General features: G+C 36.4%; 1 protein-coding gene across 7 annotated transcripts in view; it reads left to right on the plus strand.

The window, feature by feature from the left end:
• DAB2IP (DAB2 interacting protein) overlaps window positions 1-24,162 on the plus strand; it is a 307,237-nt gene that overhangs the window by 112,462 nt on the left and 170,613 nt on the right. For 6 of the 7 annotated variants that reach the window (XM_074292969.1, XM_074292965.1, XM_074292964.1 and 3 more), the window contains exon 2: window positions 960-1,063. Coding sequence is in view for 6 of the 7 variants with exons in the window: in XM_074292964.1 (XP_074149065.1) it covers window positions 960-1,063 (104 nt within the window). In the remaining variant the exon portion in view is untranslated. Of the gene's footprint in view, window positions 1-663; window positions 859-959; window positions 1,064-24,162 lie in introns of those variants that run through there. The other variant, XM_074292967.1, reaches the window with a different exon arrangement.

Consider the following 24,162-nt stretch of genomic DNA (forward strand, 5'->3'; position numbering starts at 1 on the left):
CCTTGCTCTCATACTTATCGGGCCTGTGTGTGATGGATAAATCATGGAAACTTTCTGAAGCTGTTTTCCCATGTACAGGCAAGGTAGAAGCAGAACCACATTTAGAGTTAAAATACTTGGATTCAAATATTGGCTCTTCTATTTACTGCCTGAGCAAGGTGGATTCACCTCTATGAGTCTATGAATGTGAAACTACAGGAGTGGAATAAGTGTTCTTTAAGTTCTTCCTTAAAGTCTTAAATCCAATGGTGTAAGCAAGTGGAATCTGGCTTGTACCTCATGAGTCACAGGGTCATTGTAGAAAGAGTGCTTGGTTAGCCTTCCAGAGTTCTATACATTTCAGTTGATTTTTGATTGTGATGGCACAAAAAGTACTTCTTGGTCTGTTAGCTCCTCTTTTCCTCATGATGGCCCTGTGAGGTAAGTGGTGCTAATGTTATTATCATCATGTTACTGAAAAGGAAATTGAAGCCTGTTGAGAGGGAGCAAGTTGCTCAGATTCAGTGGCAAACATCTGGACTTTTAGTTCCATGCCCTTTCCCCTACTCCATGCTGCTTTTGGCCAGCCCATGGGGCCAGATTCAGAGATAATAGCTAACAATAACATAGTGCCTTAAGGTTTGCAAAAGCCTTTCTTGTTATCTCACTTGATCCTCACACAACCCTAAGAGGTATGTGCTATTTTTATCTTTGTTTTACAGATGGGGCAACTGAGCCGGAGAAATGCTAAGTAATTTGTCCAAACTCACACAACTAGTAAGGAGAGTTGAAGAAACAGAGAAAACTATTTGCCCCAGCAGAATATTACCCCCATTTTATAGATAAGAAAATAGATTCATTAAGTTTGAGGTGACACAGGTACAATTCCTCTGGACCATCCATTCAATGTTCTTTTCCATTATGCCAGCTTGCCTTTCTTACATTGTATTTACACTTAATTTTTCATTCTCTGTTTGCAGAGTCACCCCAGGAAAGGTCGGGGCAGCGGCGCACCATGCCCAGCAACCTCTCTGATAGGAGCCCCAGCATGGAGCCTTCAGCTACTACACCATTCCGGGTCACGGTAACTATCTTTGTGTTACTGCAGTCCCTGCAGGATCTCTTTGTGGAAGTTTACATAACAGGAAATTTTCTGGCCTCCCTCCATCTAGGTATCCATTCAATTGTTCCCCAGAGCTGAGCCCCAAGGCCTACTGACAATGAAGTTAAAAGGAGAAAAAGCTCCCAGCAGGCAATGGGCCCGTTCCCAGAGCTGGGGACAGTAGGTCCTATTCCTTGGACACTGAGTCCTGTAGCCTGCTCTCCAAACCCAATAGACTCTGGGGGATCTATCCTAACCTGCACCACAAGGATGACAAAGGGAGAAAAATGAATAGGTTGGATTTTCAAATATCTATATAATTCTAGGTTAGTTGAGCCCCTGAAATTCATTTTTAAAAAGCGATGTGCAATATCCCCCACCTGGACCTGGTGTTTACAATTAAAGAAATGGGTTCACTATGGGAAGATGTGTTTTATGAAAAGATACAACCAACAGGAACAAGAAGGGACTCCTCCTCTGCTAGCTGAAGGGGTTGAATTAAACATTCTCTCAAAGCCCCTCATAGGTCTGGCATATTCTGTTCTGGGTTTTCATTGTTTGCCTAATATTCTGTGTACCAAGATTCCTTTCAGTAATTATGTTGTATGGTTACCATAGTGTCTTCCTCAGTCTCTTCTATTTGGCTTTTGTCTTTGGCAGAGAAGAGAAGGAAAGGGGCCAAGGGAACTTTGGAGAAGGCAGAGATCTTGCTTACCTTCCCAGAGATTTACCTCCATTCAAAAAAAGAATAGGGCCCTTTCACTGCATCCCAAGGTGGCCATCAAGGACAAAAAGAGTCCTCTACCAGGGACAAAAATTTTAAGTTTGAACCATGGGACCAAACTTAAAAGAAAATTTGGATTTTCCCTCAAGGAGGAGTCTGGGAAGGGAGAAAACTTTAGGTATAATTTTGAGTTCATTTCTCTACTGACATTTCTAACCCTAAGACAGTATGACTCTCCCACCTTGCTTTTTATCTCACTTGATCCTCATAGCAACCCAGTGAGGTAGGTAGAACAAGAATTACTATCCTTATTTTACTAATGAGGACATTAAGATTCAAAGAAATTTTGTGTCTTCTTCATAGTCATACAACAAAAGTCAATGGTGGGTCATGGCCTAAACTAGCATTCTAACTCTTTCTTTTACTCCTTCATTGTCTGATCTCATTGTCTTTCAAAAAGAGCACTGGACTTGGATTAAATCAGAAGACTTGGGTTTGAGTTCATCACTAATTTGGGATTTTCCAGCCTTAGTTCTCTCCTCTATAAAGGGCATACTCATCCCTCCTCTTCTTATTACACAAGGCTGTTTTGTTGCTTGTGAAAATCGCAGGGCTACAAAAACATTACAGAGCCGGAAACTGAGGCCCAAGGCAATTAAGTGGCTCTCTCTAACATAACAGAATTGAGGCTGTCTTGTCCCCTTTCTCCTATCCCATAATGCTTTTCTATAAAGTTCTGTGCCACAGTAAGACATACCCTGAATTGATTGGGATTTCTTAGCCTCATCAAACTAACTGGTAATACTGGCTCAACAGGCTGGGCAATAGGATGGCAAAAGACCTAGAAATTCTGTCCCCAATTGACTCACTGATAAGCAGGGAAAATGTTCATTTGTTTGTGGCCAATGGGAAGATATCGTCTTGAATCCTCCCAGAATTCTACCACATATACATAGGGTTTCTGGATCAGCCTGTACATGCCACCTTTCAAAGCTCTCTAAAGGCCATGGGACGGACACAATTTCTACCAATTCACCCTTGTTCAATAATCTTGCCTCCTCTGCCCTGTGATCTTTCATTCCCTCCTATCCATCCATCCTAATGTTGAGCAGGGAAGGAAAAAAACAAGGAGTTGTAGTAGGATTGAGTAGCGTTGTTTCTTTGCTGGAGGACAGAAGTAACTTGATCTAGAGTATGTAATGGTCTGGTTTTGTTCTGTTCAGATTTAATTGTAGAGAAATACACTATAGTGGCTTTCCTAAAGAAAAGAAAATAATCATTTGAGTGATTTGCTTTCTTTGAGACTTTGTTTCCCCATCTGTGAAACATGGATGGTGTATTTGCTGTTCTTTAAGGTTTTTTCCAAATATTTAGGTGTCAATTGAAGATTTTGGAATGTGAAACAGAGAGGTTTCCAAGACTATCTTTTATCTTTATTTATTTTTTTTGCATTTAGGTTTCCATGGATGATTTAAAAAAATTTTTTATTAAAGCTTTTTTATTTACAAAGCATATGCATGGGTAATTTTTCCAACATTGATCCTTGTATAACCTTTTGTTCCAAATTTTCCCCTCCTTCTCCCTACCCCCTCCCCTACCTGGCAAGTAGTCCAATACATGTTAAATATGTTGAAATACATTCTAGATCCTATGTATATACATACACACACACATATATATATATATATATGTAGAGAGAGTGTGTTATCTTGTTGAGCAAGAAAAATCAGATCAAGAAGGAAGAAACAGAAAAATTGAGAAAGAAAACAGAATGCAAGCAAATAACAACAGAGAGAGTGAGAATGCTATGTTGTGTTCCACACTCTCTTCCCATAGTTTTCTTTCTGGATGTAAATGTCTCTCTTCATCACTGCACAAATGGAACTTGTTTGAATCATCTCATTGTTGAAGAGAACCCCGTCCGTTAGAATTGATCATCATATAGTCTTCTTGTTGCCATGTACAGTGATCTCCTGGTCCTGCTCATTTCATTCAGCATCAGTTCATGTAAGTCTCTCCAGGCCTTTCTGAAATCATCCTGCTGATCATTTCTTACAGAACAATAATATTCCATAACATTCATATACCATAACTTATTCAGCCATTCTCCAATTGATGGGCATCCACTCAGTTTCCAGTTTCTTGCCACTACAAAAAGGACTGTCACAAACATTTTTGTACATGGGGGTCCTTTTCTCTCCTTTAAGATCTCTTTGGGTTATAAGCCCAGTAGAGACACTGCTGGATTAAAGGGTATGCACAGTTTGATAACTTTTTGAGCATAGTTCCAAATTGCTCTCCAGAATGGCTGGATGTATTCACAGTTCCACCAACAATGTATCAGTGTCCCAGTTTTCCCACATCCCTTTTGAGACTATCTTTTAAAAGTAAATTTTATTAATATCTTTTGTTTCCATATAACATACATTTCTCTTATTTTCCTTGCACTTACCCAGAGAACCAGCACATATAACAAAGAATTTTTTTTAAAGAAAAAAAAGGAAGGGAAAAAAGCTATTAGAAAAACTGATCAACATATCAAAAAGAAAAAAAAAAAAAGGTTTGAAAATCTTTCTATCATTATCCAGCAATGGACCTCCCCCTTCCTCAAAGTAGTTGGGGGCATAGAGGATGGGAAGGTAAGGGAATTATGTGAATAATTATTAGTAACTGCTAGTATTTTAAAGATGAAAAAATGATTTACATATATTATAACAGTTGATCCTTATAAAACATTTATCACACACATGCTAATATTGAACCCATTTTGTAGGTGAGTAACTGAAGCTAGCTAGAATAGTTCAATGAGAGAGAATAAAAAGTGAAAAAGAGAAAGTAATATTTTCACTACTCAATGTTGCAGTGGACCTTATAAACCTCAAGTGAGATATTGAGTGAGAGAGAGCTTTGTGAATTATACCACATATTAAAGATTATCATTGTGATTGGAGTAGGGTTTATTTTGTTTTGGAGCTTACATTATGAGTCATTCTCTCCCTCCTCTGTCTACAAAACCCAGGAGAAGTTTGTTTTTGTTTACAAAAGGGACTTCAATCAATGTCAAGCAGGAAAAGTATATACAGCACCACCTCTTTTTTTTTTTTTTTTTTTTTAACCTTGAGCAGGAAGGAATGTGAGGAGGAATGAGGGTGATGATGATGATGATGATTGTGGTGGTAATGGTGGTGGTGGTGATGGTAGTAGTGGTGGCAGGAGTGGTAGCTCATAATTATATGGGATATCTCAAAAGTTTTAATGCATTTTTAAGCTTTAATAGTTTAAATTATATTAAACTTTAATAGCTTAATACTGAATTATGTTGAAAACTGTACCAATTAAAACTTAAAACTGCACTAAGACATCCTGTACAGCACTTTAAGGTTTGCAAAGCACTTATATGCCTTTTCTCTTTTGTTCATCAGTATAATCCTGCGAAGTAGATGCTATTGTGTAGGTAGGTGGTACAATGGATCTGTGCTTGGAGTCAGAAAGATTCATCTTCCTAAATTGAAATCTGGTCTCAGGCACTTACTAGCTGTGTAATCCTGAGCAAGTCACTTAAGCCTGTTTGTCTCAGTTTCCTCATCTGTAAAATGAGCTGGAGAAGGAAATGGCAAACAATTATAGTATCTTTGTCAAGGAAACCTCAAATGGGGTTATAAAGAATCAGGCACAAGTGAAATGACTAAACAACAGATACTATTATTATCCCAACTTTACAAACTGAGACTCAGTTTAAGTGATTATGTTTAGGATCTCACATCTTATAAATGGCTAAGGCAGGATTTGAATCTAGGTCTTCCTGAATAAGTCCAGTACTCTTTCTACTATATCTTAAGTTTTGGTATCAACAGGATGATGACCAAAACAATTATAGTATTTGATGCACTTTGCAAGTATAGTATGTTATTGGTTAGTCTCTCTCTCTCGCTTTTTTTTTTTTAAATGGAAGACTCCTGTACCTGAAGATCTATGATTATAAGGTCAGAACTGAACTAACAGGAAGTTCTGTCCATCCCTAAACCTATTATTTTTTGCCCTTTAACTCTTCAAAGGAAAACCTGCAATTCTTCACCTGCAGGTGAAATAATGTGCTTATCATTGTCGAAATAGGGTGGGATACTCAGTTTGAGAGAAGGACTTGCTGAGGTCAGGTATGTGAATTTCCACTGTGAAACTTTCCTGGAGTTTTTTTTTTTTTTTTTTTTTTTTTTTTACTGTCTTTATAGTGTCTCAGTGATGATACCAGTGACCTTGGAAATGACATTATGCTTTTCACAAAGTAGCTCTAACTTGTCTTTTCCAGACTGATTTTACATTATTTTTTCTTCATGTAGTCAGTCTACTTTCCAGCCAAACTCATCAACTTCCTTTCCCTTGTATCTGTTATTCTGTTTCCCATTTCCATTTCTTTTCACAATGCTTTACACATGATAAGCACTTAATAAATGCTTAATGAATTGAAGAGAATGAAGATTTTTTAGCTGATGACATGGGAACAATTTTCTGTTTTCCAATCCTTAGATCTAGTGACTCTTATGTAAGGATTTCTTTCTTGTATCCTAGAGCCAACTTGGTTGATTAGTATACCATTCTTAAGTTCCTTTATTGATTCAGAAGCAGGAAGGAACTGGTAAAATCACTGCTCAGACAATCAAGAGACTTGGATTCTGATCTCAGCTATAGCTTTGTGATCTTGAGAAGTTTATTAAATTTTCTAAGCTTCCATTTCTTTACGTGGAATCTGAGCAAAGCAGACCAGATGCCCTTTGTGCTCCAACAATATGTCTGTCTCTGTCTTTCTGTTTCTCTCCGTATGTATATATGTGTATGTGTTTGTGTGTGTGTATATATACATATAGATAGATATGTATGTTTACATGCACATATACATACTAATTTCTCTTCTCTCTGTACTATTCTACAATATATAGTTCCTGCCAATCCTGACTTTGTGTTCTTATGTTCTTTGTTTTCAGGTCTATCCTATCTGCACTACTTTTAACAAACATTAGATGCTTTTGGGCTTAGGCATTGGTGGGGAGAGATACAAAGTTGAGGTAAGCTGCATCCCTGTCCTCTTGAACAGTTTAGAAAGATCGGGCACAAACACAGATAATTAGAATACACAGTGTATGATTAAAAAAAAAATAAAGGGGTCTAGAATAAAGTGTTAGGTAAAGTTTAATGGAGAAGTTCAGAAGCTCATTTCTGGGTTTTGTGGAAGGAGCCAGCCAGGAATGGAATTAGCATTTAGTTAGGTTTTTAAAATCAGGTAGGAATTCAACAAGGGAAAGAGGATGCATAATGAATAGGAGAAGTAAAGATACAAAAAGGAGAAGAATGCAGTATACCTGTCAAAGGAGGGACAGAAAATAGTTCAGTTCAATGTTCTCTATGAAAATAACTTAAGGTACCATATGAAAGGTAGGATGACTCCTTGAATATCAGGCAAGCAGTAGGGAGCCACTTTGTATATTTAAAGATCACTTATTCTAACATTCTACAGTCTTAGACTCCTTCTAACTCTGAACATTTCATATTCTATGCACTAACATTTATGTCCTGATGTAGTTCCCAGCTGTAATATTCTGTGATTCTAAATTGGCCTGTAGGAGTGGAGTGTGAGATATGGAGACAGGCTGTTGCCACCTGCCCCCTTTCCTTTCACTGTCTTTACTCTTTATTCAGCTGGTTTTCAGACAAGTTGAGCCTAGTGGGTTTGGGAGCAGGTGGTGGGAAAGGAGTTGCAGAGGGGAGGTCTGGGAGGCAGAAATGATTGCAAAGCTTTGAAATTAGACAGCTCATTGATCCAATATGATTCCTTCACAGAAAATTTAAAGCCAGAGAATCATGTTTGAAGGGCTGTCTGAAATTAGGTCTCAGGGCTATTTTTTTGCTCTGTATAGGAGCAGACAAAGTGTCAGAAGGATAAGGTATGCATAGTATTGATGAATCTTGTTTTAGGATCTAGGGCTTTATGGCAGAAACTTCTTTCTGGGCTGCTTAATCTTATAATTGGACTAATAGTAATTAGTAGCAATCCCTTACATGAAGTTAGAGTTTAATACTTTAGAAAGCATTTTGGCATTCACTAGCTCCTCGCTTTTTTTTTTTTTTTTTTTTAAGCACATCCTGTGAAAAGGTCAGTGGAAGGATAATTATCCCCATTTGACACATAAGGAACCTAAGACTCTGAGCCAGTCTCATGGTTTTACCTGAACTATAAACTCCCCAATACTCAAGCAATCTTCACTGTTTCTTTATTACCTGTAGGATAGAATAAAATAAATTCTTGGCTTAGAATTTAAAGTCTCCCATCCCCCTGCCCCTACATTTGGATCCCACCTATTTTTCTGGTCTTATTTAATATTATTCCTCTTTCTGTATCTTCCATCCCAGGCAAAAAGGACAGCTGGTATCTGTTCCCTTTATATCTATGTTCTTATGTGCTTTACAGTTATAACATTTTCTGTTCAAAAGTCCCTTCTCTTCATCTTTCATCTCCACGTTTTTGCAAAACTGCTGCCCTCCCCATGCTTAGAATACATTTTTCCCCTGTATTATAATATCTCCTTGCAGCCTTCAAAACATAGGTAAAGTGGCATCTCTTCATATATGAAGGCTTTCCTAATTCCTGGAATTTGTATTACTCTCTTCCTCTTGTAATTATTTTGTATATACTCTCTCTTTCCTTGTTTACATATTGAATTCTCCAGTAGAATATAAGTTCCTTTGAAAGTAGGAATTACTTTGTTTTTTGTCCTTGAATCCTTAGCACCTAACTTAGTGCTTGCACACAGTAGATGAATATTATAGGAGCTGTTGAAATTAGTCTATCAGTCAGCTTTTTTCAAATGCATTTTCTGTGCTAGGCATGAAATATAATCATTTAACCTGTCTTTGAGATTCAGACTTGGTTTGTCCAATGCCTAGGATGGGAAGCAAAGGAGAAATTAATAAGGAGAAAGATTTTGAGTTTCTTCCTATTTCTGCTTGAGTCCTTGAGAACATTTAGTAGTCTAGTCAGTTTGCTAGATCATTTATTGGGCCTGGCCTAGAAAATATTCTTTTTACCCCCACAGTATGTCACCTAGTATGAATATCAGAGTCACATATGTTAGAACTAAAAAGGACTTTTGAGTAGAAAATGTTAAAACTATAAGGTACATAAAAAATTGTTAGAGCTAGAAGGGACCTTAGCATATTATAGCAGGAAAGGACCTTACAACATAGAATATTTGAGCATAAATGAAATTTAGAATATAGAATGTAGAACATAAAACACAGAATATTAGAATGGGAAGGGCTTTTAGAGATCAATTCATTGATTCAATCTCTTTGTTTTAAAGAAGAGTAAAAGAAAGACTGAAGAAACAAAGGGGCTGAAACGGGAATCATCCAGGTTTCTTCCCATTATTCCATGCTTTTCTTTTCACTCTTTCCTTCTTCTCAGTAGGGAAAACAGCAATTTCTATACTCATCCTTGGAAGGAGTAAAAATATAAATGGGAGGAGGAAAAGACTTTAAAATTATAGAGTTCCAATGGACATGATACACTGGATAACCTACCTCCAGCAACATTTCTCTGAGACTCTGAGGAATTTGTAAGGTGGTTTCAGACCCCAGGCAAAACTCTGTAATTATTCCATTCGCATTTCATTAGGGTACTGCCATCTATTGGCCAAAGCTTTCCAAGCAACTGGTCCTGAGCAGACTGGATGCTGCAGTCATCTAGGTCAAGTTGATGCTTACAGAAAAGCCTTGTATAGGGGGCAGGTAATCTCTTCAGTAATTTCCTCTTTTACCTGCTCATCTTCACATTACCTCAAATCTACTGCTTCAAGTTAATATATGTCTCCTTTTAGAATTTAGGAATTACAGACTCTTAAAGATCATCTATTTTAATCCTTTTATCTCACAAGTGAGGAAACTGAAGTTCACAAAGGAGACATTGCTAATATAAGGGTGGGGTTAAAACCCACCCCAATCCCCCAGTTAATCTCTGGATTCTAAAAGTTAAAACAAATATGGAGCTAAGGAAGGACTGAGCTAGGGTAGTGAAGAGAGATAATGAGAAAAGTCATTGGTTCTACGGACTTCTAAAAGAGGAGAACTCAATCTGAAGGAAGTACCAGTCTGAGAGAGGCTGTGTGTTACCCAAGTATTTCCTCCAAATTGAATTTTGTCTCAACTATAAAAAGTAGAAATAAGTATAAGGTCCAAGAGAGTCCAATCTTCACTAAGGATTAGACATTTCTCCAACTAGAGATTTATGTCAATTGTGACTGAATTCAGGATTTTTCATCTAAAACAAACTCCCAAAACCCCAAAGGAAAGAACTAAGTATCCTTAAGGGGCCATGTTATTATCTCTAGACCTAAAATGGGCTAATTACTATAACAATGTTTTGCTAATGTAATTCCTAGAGTTGTGTCTTGAAAGGTTGTATAATATAATGAATAAAATATTCACTTGGAATCAAAAAGCCTGGTTTTGAATCCTGATTGTGCTATTTATATTTATGTGACTTTCAGTAAGTTGTTTCTTCTCTTTAGGTCAGTTCCCACATCACTGGGACCATTGGAACTAGAACACGCCTTAGAGCAGTGGTCGTCAAATTTTTTAAATAGGGGCCAGTTCACTGTCCCTCAGACTGTGGGGGCCGGACTATAGTAAAAACAAAAATTCACACTCTGACTCCGCCCCTCAGCCTATTTGTCATAACCCAGTGGGAGCATAAGCGTCCTTAGCCCGTAATTTGAGAACCCCTGCCTTAGAGGTTCAAATTACTGTTTCAATCACTTCTAGTTCAGACATCATCCTATGTCCTGTGATTCCTTCCAGCTCCAAACTTATAATCTCATCAACAGAATTTAATGAATGACCAATTTGATTTAGTTGATAGTGCTTTTCTTTTACCATACTTTTCCATAATTTTTCTTTGACTTATTGTTCTTGTTTTGAGATAGTCTTATCTGCTGACCAAGTCAGCAGTTGCAAAAGAGGCAGTGAAAAGAAAGGAAAGAGATGAAGAGAATCTGGAGACTAGAATTGTGATTTTACTCCTACTTCCAAGACACTGCATAACCTTAGCTTTATCATTTGCTTCTGTTGGCCTCAGTTTCCTTACAGTATGTAGGAATTGGATTAGATGATCTCTGTCTCCTTCCAGGTTTAAAATTTTGTTTTAGATTCAAGCATTCTGTATTTTGGAGTCCTTTTACCTTTGATAGTTTTTAATGTGTTTAATCATTCACTCATATAGAAGACATATCTATGTCTTTTGTTTTTAGTTGAAAGAGGAGGTGGTATAGACCCCAAGACATGTACAACTGGGGAAGTTCTTCACAATCCCAGTAAACCGCAGACTATACAAGAAGGTTGGAGGAGTGAGGGTTGGAGATTGCATATAAAAGTTTCCTGATTTTTTTTTTTTTTTTCTGCTAGTACAATAGTACAGTGTTCCAGGTAGCTTGAAATGCCTTTGCTTATGAACTCAGCCATGAAAATTGCACTCTAATGGCCTCAATTTCTTTGGTGAACATTCTTCTCTACCATTAGGGTTGAGCGAGAAGGCGCCTGATGCTCGCACTCTTTCCCACCAAATACCCTGACTTTAATTGAAAAGTAATTGTTTACTAAACCGTTCAGACCCAAGAGGAAAATTACTATCATTTGGATCTCTGCCTGCCTCTAAGAGAGCATTGCTTTTCTTGCAAATGGATTTTAAGGAGAATAAGATCATTATCACAGATGATATATAAACAGCAAGCCATGATCATTAAACTGTCAGCCACAGTCCAGTCTAGAAAGGGCATGTAAGTGGTGGTGAGAAATTACATGTAAATTCCAGGAAGAATATATCTGAGGAGTCAAATGACAACTCCTAGCTGAGGCAGTCTGTTTTTGACAGCTGGAGGAGAAGGTGAGGGTAGAAAGGACATTGTAGGAATGGTGGCCAAAGAACAGTTTTGGGGCATTGATGATAGTTGTGTACTAATATGGATGAATTGGCTGTGGCTGGCACAGACACATAGTAGAGGCTCAAGATTTTTTCTGACTTTAAACAAATTTTTTTTCCTTTGGTTTGCTGGTCAGAAAACAGAAATGATTTAGTTCTTATTCTCCCAAAGATTTGTATTGCAATTCTGAATGATCCCTAATGTGATATGGCTATACTATATAACATGTAAAGATTTTTCTAGCCCTTACATGAAACACTGTTTTCTAAAGTCCTTTTCATCTCTTAATAATCTTAATAATCTCTTTAGTTAAATTTAGCTAACATTTATTATTCACTTACTATGTATATGATGTTAATCTTGGTCTGAGGAAAATTATAAAGTTCAAGAACACATGGTCTCTGATGTTTATAGACTGGCAGTGACTGACAACATCTTTATGTCTCAATTTCCTCATCTATCAAGTTGAAAAATAAATCAAAATCAGAGAATCTCCAAATTAGAAATTCTACAGTCAATAAATATGTATACCAAGTACTATGGTAGGTGCTGGGGATAGAAAAAAAGGCAAAAGCCAATCCCTGTTTTCAAGCAACTTACAGTTTAATAGGGGAGGCCACCATGTAGAAATGTGCACATAAGAAACACACACACACACACACACACACACACACACACACACACATATAAATTAATATGTATATATCACGCACACATACATATATATGTATTTGATAAACTGAAGATAATCAACAGAGATAAAATATTAAATTAAGGGGGAGCAGGAAAGCCTTCCTATAGAAGGTAGAATTTTAACTGGGATTTGAAAGAAACTAGACGCAGAGATGAAGAGAAGGAGAGCATTATATACATGGGGAACAGTCAGTAAAAATGCCTGAAGTCTGAGGATCTTGTGGGTGGAACAACAAGGAGGCCAGGGTACTTGGATTACAGAATAGATAAAGAAGAATATGATTTAAAAAGACTGGAAAGGGGAGAAGGTAGGTGGGGGAGGTTATAAAGGACTTTGAATGCCAAACAGAAGTGAAGTTGGAGATGATAGAGAACCACTGCAGTTTATTGAGTAGGGGGTAATGCGATCAGACTAATACTTTAGGAAGATAATTTTTACAGCTGATTAGAAAGATAGTTGGGAGAGAAGAGAGACTTGTGGCAGCCAATCAGGAGGCTGTTACAATATTCCATGTTTGAGATGATGGTCTGCATTAGGGTGATATTGTGAGAGAAAGGAATGGTATGTATGTGAGAAACAGTCTTAAGGGGTAATTTGACAGACCTTGAATAGTTCAGTATCACAACCTGGGTTGTGAGTCTGGGTAATTGGAAGGATGTGGTTTCCTCAGCAATATTTTTAAAAAAGGTTAGAAGAGGAGAGAATTTAGGGGGAAAGATAATGAGTTCAATTATAAACTTACTGAGTTTAAGATAACTACATGACATCCAATTTGTGATGTTCAGTAGATTGTTAGGAGAGAGATTTGGCCTAGATAGATAGATTTGAGAATCATCAGCATAAAGATGCTAAGTGAAATAGAATAAAAGGAGAAGAGAAGAGGGCCCAAGATATAGCCCTGAGGGACAGCCATGGTTAGTAGAAATGATCTAGAGAAAGATCCAATAAAGGAGACTGAGAAGGAATGGCCAGATAGATAGGAAGAGAAACAGGAGAGAGCAGTGTCACAAAAACCAAAAAGAAGACACCTCAGCCACAGTTTTCACTTCCAAACAGTGTCTGAGTTGAAGAAAACTGAGAGAATCTCTGCTGATGAAGGATGCCAAGACTGGTTGTGCTGCTGGGACACAGCCCTAGGTGAGAAGGAACTAGCACATACCCAGTGAGTGCAGAAGCAGTGGGATGGGGACACTGCTGGCACTTATCAGGAGAGTGGAGGTTCTTGGTTTTCATTCTAGGTCAGAGAGAGAACTGAAGGAGGGCCTGAGGCCAGAGGCACACTTTCCCATATACACCAGGACTACAAGTAATTTCACTAACAAGTTCTTTTGGGGGGGGAGGGGAAGAAGGAGAAGGAGAATGTGAGGGAAGAGAAATAAAAAGAGAGGGGGAAAGGGAGAGGGGAAAAGGGAGGGGGGGGAGAGAGACAGAGAGAGAGAGAGAAAGAGAGAGAGAGAGAGAGAGAGAGAGAGAGAGAGAGAGAGAGAGAGAGAGAGAGAGAGAGAGAGAGAGAGAGAGAGAGAGAGAGAGGAGAGAGAGAGAGGAAGGAAGAGAAGGAGAGGCAGAGGAAGCAGAGAGAGCACAAGCAAAGAAGAAAGAACCCAACTGTAGAAAGTTACTATAGGAATAGAAAACATCAAAGTTTGTCTTCAGAGTAGCATACTGAAGCAAAAATATCTCCCTTATCCCAAAGAGCAATGTCAAATGATCACCTGCCCAAAAAGAATTTTCAGAACTCAAAAGACTTTAAAAATCAATTGAGAGAGATTGAGGGATTTTTTTTTTTAATACAAGAAAAACAAGAAGATTATGAAAAGAAAGTCAACTAACTAGAAAATGACTCGCTGAAAACTAGAATTGGGCAAGGGGAAGTCAGCAAATCATAAGAGACCAAGAAAAAATAAAATATAAAAAATGGAAAAATAGAGAATATGAGATATCTTATAAGAAAAATAATTAATCTAGAGAACAGATTAAGAAGAGAAAATAAGAATAATTGATCTACTTGAAAGCTACAATAAAAAAAATCTTGATATAATAATAAAAGAAAAAATTAAAGAGAGTGGTCTCAAGGTGTTGCAATAAGAGGGGAAAGTAGAAATATAAAAATTCCATTGATTACCAGCTGAAAGAGAGCCTGGAAGGAAAACCTACAAAAACATCATAGATAGATTCTGAAACCTGAGGTCAAGGAGAAAATATGAACAACAAGAAAAAAAACAATTTAGATATGCTGGAGCTATAGTTAGAATCACACAAGATCTAGCAGCAGGTACTTTAAAAGACCACAGGTCTTGGTACACTATCTATTGAAAAGTAAAAGATCCTCAATTGATAAATGGTCAAAGGATATGAAGACAATTTTTATTTTATTTTTATTTTTTTAAATTTTATAATTATAATTTTTTTATGACAGTATATATGCATGAGTAATTTTTTTTATAACATTATCCCTTGTATTCATTTTTCCAAATTTTCCCCTCCCTCCCTTTACTCCCTCCCCTAGATGACAGGCAATCTCATACATTTTACATGTGTTACAGTATAACCTAGATACAATATATCTGTGTATATACCATTTTCTTGTTTCACGTTAAGTATTAGATTCCGAAGGTATAAGTAACCTGGGTAGATAGACAGTAGTGCTAACAATTTACATTCACTTCCCAGTGTTCCTTCTCTGGGTGTAGTTGTTTCTGTCCATCATTGAAGTGAGTTGGATCTTCTTTGTGTTGAAGATATCCACTTCTATCAGAATACATCTTCATACAGTATCGTTGTTGAAGTGTGTAGTGATCTCCTGGTTCTGCTCATTTCACTCAGCATCAGTTGATGTAAGTCTCTCCAAACCTTTCTGAATTCATCCTGCTGGTCATTTTGAAGACAATTTTTAAATGCTGAAATTAAAGCCATCTATAGTCATATGAGAAAATGCTCTAAATCACAATTAATTAGAAAAATGAAAATTAGAACAATTTTACCTGGTGTAACCACCAGGTGGTACCACCTCATACCTCTCAAATTGGCTAAGATGACAGGAAAAAATAATGATAAATATAGGAGGAAATGTGGGAAAACTGGGACACTAATGTATTGGTGGAGTTGTGAAATGATCCAATCATTCTGGAAAGTAATTTAGAACTATGCCCAAAGTACATACCCTTTGACCCAGGAGGAGTGTCACTACTGAGTCTGTATCTCAAGGAATTCATAAAGGAGAGAAAAGGACCACATGTGCAAAAACGTTTGTAGCAGGGGCAGCTAGGTAGCACAGTAGATAGAGCACCAGCCCTGAATTCAGGAGGACCTGAGTTCAAATCTGGTCTCAGACACTTAACACTTCCTAGCTGTGTGACCCTGGGCAAGTCACTTAACCCCAGCCTCAGGGGGGGAAAAATGTTTGTAGCAGCTCTTTTTGTGATGGCAAAGAATTGGAAAATGAGTAGATAGATGCTCATCAATTGGGGAATGGCTGAATAAGTTATGGTATATGAAATTCATGGAATATTGTTGTTCTATAAAAAATGATGAACAAGCTAATTTTAGAAAGGCCTGAAAAGGTTTCCATGAACTGGTGCTGAGTGAAATAAGCAGAACCAAGAATACATTGTTAACAGTAACAGCAAGATTGTGTGATGATCAACTATGAAAAACTTGATTCTTCTAAGTGGTTTAGTTACCCAAGGCAATCCTAATAAACTTTGGATAGAAAACACCATCTGCATCCAGAAAGAGAATTATGGAGATTGGAAGTAAATCAACACATGTTATGTTCACTTTTTTTTTTTCTCCCTCATATTTTTTTCCCTTTTATTCTAATTTTTCTCTCTCAACATGATTCATAAAGAAATGTGTATTAAAAAAGTTAACATACATGTATAACCAGAAAAAATCAAAGCAAGTAATTTTAAAAAGAGAGAATTCAAAAAAAAAAAAAAAGAAAGAAAGAAAGAAAGAAAAAAAGAAGGAAAGAAAAACAAAAGAACTGAAGTTGTGGCTAAAAATATCATACCCAGCAAAGTTAAACATAATCTTGAATGAAGACCAAAAAAAAAAAAAGGATATTCAGTGAATTGCCAGATTTTCAGAATTTTGATGCAAAAAGATCTGAACTTAATAGACAATTTGGCATACAAAATCCAAGAGAAATAAGAGGAAAAACATCAAAGACTAATTACAAGATACTCAACAAGGATGCACTATTTATATTTATACATGAAAATACAAACTATATGTCTAATATTGTCATTAATAATTGGGTAGTTTGAAAGAAATATTGGAGTAGAGCTGAAGATGATGTAATTCTCAAAAGCAAAACTATGTAGAAAAAAGTTAAAAGAGTAATTAATTATCTTATACAAATGAGGTGCAAGAGGAAGAACTGACAGAAGAGTTAGACAGGAGAGGAGGACTGATAGTTCTGGAAATCTAGTTTCATTTGAAATGGGTTAGAGAGGGAACTTTTATAAATACATGGTTTCTAAATTAAGAAAGAATTAAGAAAAGAGTGAGAGAATAGGGAAAGGGAAAGAGGATAAGGGAGGGATTTTAGAGGGAATCCTACTTATATTATATCTGGGTTAAATAGAGAACAACATATACATTTAGAAGGGAATAAAAGTCTACTACATTTATATGGAAATAAGATGGGGGGTAATAGAAAAATGTGTAGATTTATAGACATGATATAAAGTGTATAGATGTATAGAATAAAGAGGGATGCAGGGGAGAAGATGAGGGATACTTGAAGGGGTGGGTAAGTTAAGGAGAATAAGGAAAGGGCCCTTAAAAGGGGGGAGGGATAGCAAAAGGAAGGCAAAGTTTTAGATAGAAGTAAATAGAGGAGTCGGGAGAGATTGGAAATAAGAGATACATACAAACATAAAGATAGAGTAGAATTTATTATATTAAAAAAGCAGGTGTAGTAATCGTGATCTCAAAGATAAAGATAAAATAGATTTAATCAAGAGAGAAAACTAGGAAAACTACATATGTCAGCCATATTAATATTGTTTTAGACTAATTAAAATAACTTGATACTATAAGGTTGGGATATTGCTATGGTATAGAAAATGATTGGTAGAGTTAGAAAAATATAGAAAGACTTGTGCTTATGTTTTTTTAAAATATGTAATATTTTTATTTTCCCCAGTTACATCTAAAACAATTTTTTACATTTGAGTTCTACATTCTCTCTCTTCCTCCCTCTCTCTCACCTGCCCCATTAAGAAGCCACATGTGAAGTTATGCAAAACATTTCCATAAAAAAAATCTCATTGTGAAAGAAAACATCCTCCCCCCAAAATACAACAAATCCTTCAAGAAAAATAAATTTCTTTTTTAAAGAGTTGCCTCGGTCTGCATTCAGACACATTAATTCCTACTCTGGATATGGATAACATTTTTCATCAGGTCTTTCAGAGTAATTGTGGATCATTGTATTGTTGAGAATAGTAAAGTCATTGATAGTTGGTTATCCTACCACATTGTTATTACTTTGCATACAGTACATTTCATTTTGCTTGAGTTTATGGAGGACTTTCCAAGTTTTTCTGATAGCCTCATCATTATCATTTCTCACAGAGGTATAATATTCCATCATTTTCACATAGTACAATATTCGGCTGTTCTGCAATTGATGGGCATTCTCTCAATTTGCAATTCTTTGCCCTGAGAAAAGAGCTATTATAAGTATTTTTGTCCGTATAAGTCCTTTTCCTTCTTCCCTCCTCCTCCTATTCTCTTTTGGGATCCATGCCTAGTAGTGATATTGTTAGGACAAAGCATACGCATCATTTTATAGTTCTTTGGGCATAGTTCATATTGTTTGATAATTTATCAATTAAGAAATGACTTTATATATATGAAATAGACTTAGTTCCCCATATGTCTGAGAAATACTGTTGTTAATTATATCCCCCCCTCATTTATTCTATTCTTTTTCTCTTTTCACTCTACCCCCCTCTAAAGTGTTTTGCTATTGACCACCCCTCCCCAATATGCCCTTTCTTTTAACACCCTCCCCCTTCCTGTATTTCCTTCTCTATCTACTTTCTTGCAGGTTAAGATAGATTTCTATACTCAAATTGAGTTTATATGTTATTTCCTCTTTGAGCCAGTAAGTAAGTAAGATTCACTCATTTTTCTTTTCCTCCCCTTCCCCTCCTCCACTATAAAAGCTTTTTCTTGCCTCTTTTATGGCAGATAATTTATGCCATTCCACCTCTCCCTTTCCCATTCTTCCAATATTTTCCCTTCTTACCCCTGAATTTTATTTTTTTAGATGTGATTCCTTCATATTTAAATACACCTGTGCCCTCTGTCTATATATACTCCTTCTAACTGCTATAATGAGAAAGTTCTTATGTGTAACAAGTATCATCCTCCCATTATAAATGTGAACAGATAAAGCTTTTCAAAGTCCCTTGTGATACCATTTTTCTGATAATCTGCTTCTCCCGCGTCTTATTTGAAAATTAGTTTTTTTATTCAGCTCTGGTCATTTTATCAGGATTGCTTGAGAATCCTTTGTTTCATTGAATGTCTATCTTTTCTTTTGAAGAATTATGTTTAGCTTTGCTGGGTAGGTGATTCTTGGTTGTAATCCTAGCTCTATTGATCTCCCGAATATACTACAAATTATCTAAACCTTTAATGTAGAAACTTCTACATCTTGTGTTAATCTGACTGTGACTCTACTTTACTCAAATTGTTTCTTTCTGAATGCTTTGCAGTATTTTCTCCTTGACCTGGAAATTGTGAAATTTGGCTATAATATTCCTGGGAGTTTTTATTTTGGAATTTCTATTAGAAAATGTTTGGTGGATTCTTTCTATTTCTATTTTATCTCTGGTTTTAGAATATCAGGACAGTTTTCACTGATAATTTCTTGAAGGATGATGTCTAGGTTCTGTTTTTGATGATGGTCTTTAGATTGGTCAGTTGTTATTCCAATGAGATATTTGACATTTTTAAAAATTCTTTTCATTTTTTTGGTTTTGTTTTATTGTTTCTTGATTTCTAACTCTTTTACTTGATTTTCAAAATTACTTTTGAGGTCTTCCAAGGCCTGAGATCAATTATTATTTTTATTTTTTTATTATTATTATTTTTTAAAATTTTATAATTATAAAATTTTTTTGACAGTATATATGTATGAGGAATTTTTTTTATAACATTATCCCTTATATTCATTTTTCCAAATTTTCCCCTCCCTCCCTCTATTCCCTCCCCTAATTATTATTTTTATTGAAGGTTTTGATTATAGGAGCTTTAACTTTGTCTTCATCTTTTGAATGTATGTTTTGATCTTCTTTGTCACTATAGTGACTTTCTGTGTCAGAATCTTTTTCTGTTGTCTGCTCATTTTCCCAGCCTATTACTCAGCTTTTACTTCTTTGCCAAAGTATAATTCTGTTTCCATGTGGAGGGTGCACTGTCCCAAATTTCAGGGGTTTTGTGCAGCTGTTTTCAGAGATCCTTCTAGGGACCTGACCACAACTACTCTTTTCTGCCCTGGAACTATTAAAAGTGTCCCTGTTCTACTATGGCTGTAAATTTTTTTCTTTTTTCTTTTCTTTTCTTTTTTTTTTTTCTGGGATTAAGTGATTTGCCCAAGGTCATACAGGTAGGAACTATTAAATCTGAGGTTGGATTTGAACTCAGGTCCTCTTGACTTCAGGACCAGCACTACTGTGAACTGCCCCTCTTTTTTTTTTTTTAATTAAAGCTTTTTAATTTTCAAAAGATATGCGTGGATATAATTTTTCAGCATTAACCCTTGCAAAACCTTGTGTTCCAATTACCATCCCCCTCCATTCTCCCCACCTCCTCCCCAGATAGTAATACAATATATGTTAAACATGGTAAAAATATATTAAATCCAATATATACTTACATAGTTATACAATTATTTTGTTGCACAAGAAAAATCAAATCAAAAAAGAAAAAAAGTGAAATAAAATAAAATGCAAGGAAACAACAACAAAAAGAGTGAAAATGCTATGCTGTGATCCACATTTAGCTTCCCACAGTTCTCTCTTTGGGTGTAAATGGCTCTCTTTATCACAAGATCATTTGGAATGCCCTGAATCATTTCATTATTGAAAAGAGCCACATCTGTTAGAACTGATGATCATATAATCTTGTTGCTGTGGACAATGCTCTCCTGGTTCTGCTCATTTCACTTAACATCAGTTCATGAAAGTCTCTCCAGGCCTTTCTGAAATCATCCTGCTGGTCATTTCTTATAGAACAATATTTCAAAACATTCATATACCATATCAGCCATTCTCCAACTGATGGGCATCCTCTCAGTTTCCAGTTTCTTTTGGCTGTAAATTTTAGTGTGCTAAAACCAGAGTCCTTCCTCAGTGCTGGTAAAGAGACCTCCTGTAAACTGAGCCCTTAGGAAGCTGTTCCTGCCACCATTCCCTACCTCAACTCCAGGTTTTCTAGTTTCCCAAGATACTCTCACCCCAAGGATAAACCTTTCCTGCTGACCTTCCAAGTTGATTTTGGTGTCTCTGGGCTGAGGGATCTGGAAATTTCCACTGATTCAGAGGCCCCAAGACTCACTCCTGCTTTGCTGGCTCCCAGGCGAGGGCTGGGGCTCTATCTACAGTGAAGCATGCTGTCACAGACCTTTCTTGCCCACTTTCTAGTTGTCTTCTAGACAATTGTTCCATTCTGTCTTTATGTGTGATTTGATGCTCTAAAGTTTGTTATTATTTATTTGTTTGTTTATTTATTTTTAGTGTTTTTTATTTTTTTTAATAGTTTTTATTTACCAGATATATGTATGGATAATTTTACAGCATTGACAATTGCCAAACCTTTTGTTCTAATTTTTCCCCTCCTTCCCTCTCCCCCCCAGATGGCGGGTTGACCAATACATGTTAAACATGTTGGAGTATAAATTAAATACAATATATGTATACATGTCCAAACAGTTGTTTTGTTGTACAAAAACAATCAGACTTTGAAATGGTGTACAATTAGCCTGTGAAGGAAATCCAAAATGCAGGTGGACAAAAATAGAGAAATTGGGAATTCTATGTAGTGGTTCATAGTTATCTCCCAGAGTTCTTTCTCTGGGTGTAGCTGCTTCAGTTCATTACTGCGCTATTGGAACTGATTTGGTTCATCTCATTGTTGAAAATGGCCACGTCCATCAGAACTGATCATCATATAGTATTGTTGTTGACGTATATAATGCTCTCCTGGTTCTGCTCATCTCACTCAGCATCAGATCATGTAAGTTATTATTTAAAGGAATTTGAAGGGGTTTGGTGGAGAGCTCTGGGAGTCCCTGCCTTTACTCCACCACCTTGGCTCTGCCTCCTGTGACTTGTATTTATGAAGGAAGATGTTATCTGTCTTCACAAAAATAGAGGATAAAACAAGCATAGTATGGTCTTACATAGAAGCATGTGAATGTGTATCTATATATATGGGTATGATTATAGAGATCTATATATGTGTATGTATGTACACATAGATATGTATATATTTGTGTGTATGTTTAGGCTTAATTGTAGTCTTCTTGGAGGAGAGAAGAGGGGAAGTGCGTAGCAGAAAACAAAAGAAAATCTACAAGGAAGCAAAGAAAAGATGGACAATTCTGAACACAATGTGTAATATATAGGTTTTTCTTGAAATGGAAATTTGCTTTATATTTTGAATTTTCTCTTTTGTTCTGGCAATTTTTTTCTTTTCCTATTTTCTATTTGAGTTTAAAATAAAGAAAAAAGTCTTTAAAAAAGAGAGAGAGTATCATAAAGAAGAGGGGGATTAATAATGGCAAAGGCCATTTGCCTTTTTTGCTATTCTTCAGATGAACTGCTTTCTAGCCATGTTTACATTTTAGCTTCTTCATCTTGTACTTAAGAAATTGTTTTTTAAAACACAATGTAGGACTGTATATTTGTTTTTGTTATCTTATTTGATTCAGCTCAGTGTTCTATTTTGTCAAGAATTTTTTGAACTTTCACTCTGTCATCCAGTATATTAGTGATCATTTTCATCTTTGTGTCTTTTGAAAATTTGATAAACATATCATTTATGCCTTTATCTAAATCATTAATAAAAATGTTAAGCAGTACCTGATGATGAATCCAATCCCTGAGACATTCCACTATGGACCTCTTTTCAAGTTGACAGTGAACCATTGATGACTTTAAGTCTGGTTATTCTGCAAATTACTGTTCCACCCGGTTGTTCCATTATCTAGCCCACATCTCTTCAGCTCCTTACAACCCATTTAATTGTATTATTACCTAGAGCATCTCTCTTCTTTTTTTTCCTCACCAGAAAAACTCATGAGCCTTTTAAGAAATACTTGCTCAAAATATAGTTCTTCTTCAATTTAGTAACCCTGTCAGAAAAGGAAATAAGTTTAGTCTGACATGACCTGTTCTTGATGAAACCATGTTGGCTCATCACCTTTTCCTTTTCTAGACAATGATGATGATAACAACAACTGACATTTATACAATGCTTTAAAGATTGTAAAGCACTTTATATAAATTATCTCATTTGACAACCTCATGAAGTATGTACTATAGATATTTTTATCCTCTCATTATAGGTGAGGAAATTGAAGCTCAGAGAGATTAGGTGATATGACTTTGTTCACCTGGCTAATAAGTACTGGAAGTGGGATTCAAACCTATGGCTTTCTGACTCTTCCTATTACAATAGATGGTTTAGTAATTTAGTAACTTAAAACCAGGTGGCTTTAGTAGTGTTCTAGATTTTTGCCAGGAGTTCCAGGTCAATCTTACTGACCTACAGTTTGTTATCTTTATTTTTCTCCATTTATTAAAAAATGGGGACTTTTGCCCTTTTTCAGTTCTGTGGTACCTTTTCCATTGTCCATGTCAGAGATCACTTTAGTGGCTTAGCCATCACATCTGCCAGTTCCATCAGTGACTGGGATGTTACTGGTGGAGTTTTTTGGTTATATTTTTTTCTGAGCCAGGTAACTTGAACCAAAGGTTGTGTTGTTCCTTATTTCTATCCAGCTTCTCTTACAGAAATATTGAGAGGATCAGGGAATTAATGCTAAGGAATATACTATCAATATAAGATGATGGGACAATGTAAAGATCAAGCTCTGTTGGTCAGTCTATTATGCTGAAGAATCTTTGATGATGCTTCTCTGGTCACTTAGGGATGTTGGCCACCTGAAGTCTAGCTCTCCAAGTGAGTATATCAGGCCTTGTCTGGCTCTGTCGGGAATGTGTGGTATGGAAATGGTGAGAGATCACCATTTAATAAAAAAGCTGGAGAGATCTCTAGAATAATGCAAAGTTTATTGTACATTCTGGAGAGCAGGGCGTCCCACCCCTCCAGCAGAGAGGAAGCACCTCCTGTGGGCAGGATCAGCACCTTTAATCCCTAACAAAAAACTCCCCCTCCTACCACTGACCCTCATCCTCATTGGCTGAGAGCCTTACATTCTAAACACGAGATCTACCCACGAAATTGAACTTGATCCTTAAGTACGTAGTTGCCCATATTTGACTGAAATAGGGAGGAAATTGTGTCATGGGAGGATAGCAGGAAGGGGACTCTACTATGTCCTTCAATGAATGCTCAAAGTCCTTCAGTACTACTCAAACTCTGAAGTAGATGAAGCCTTACTCGATTTTCACAACTGTCTTGAAAGATCTCACCTCATCTCGTTCAGGAACTT

The sequence above is a fragment of the Sminthopsis crassicaudata genome, chromosome 2, assembly GCF_048593235.1.
Source record: "Sminthopsis crassicaudata isolate SCR6 chromosome 2, ASM4859323v1, whole genome shotgun sequence".
Lineage (NCBI taxonomy): Eukaryota > Metazoa > Chordata > Mammalia > Dasyuromorphia > Dasyuridae > Sminthopsis > Sminthopsis crassicaudata.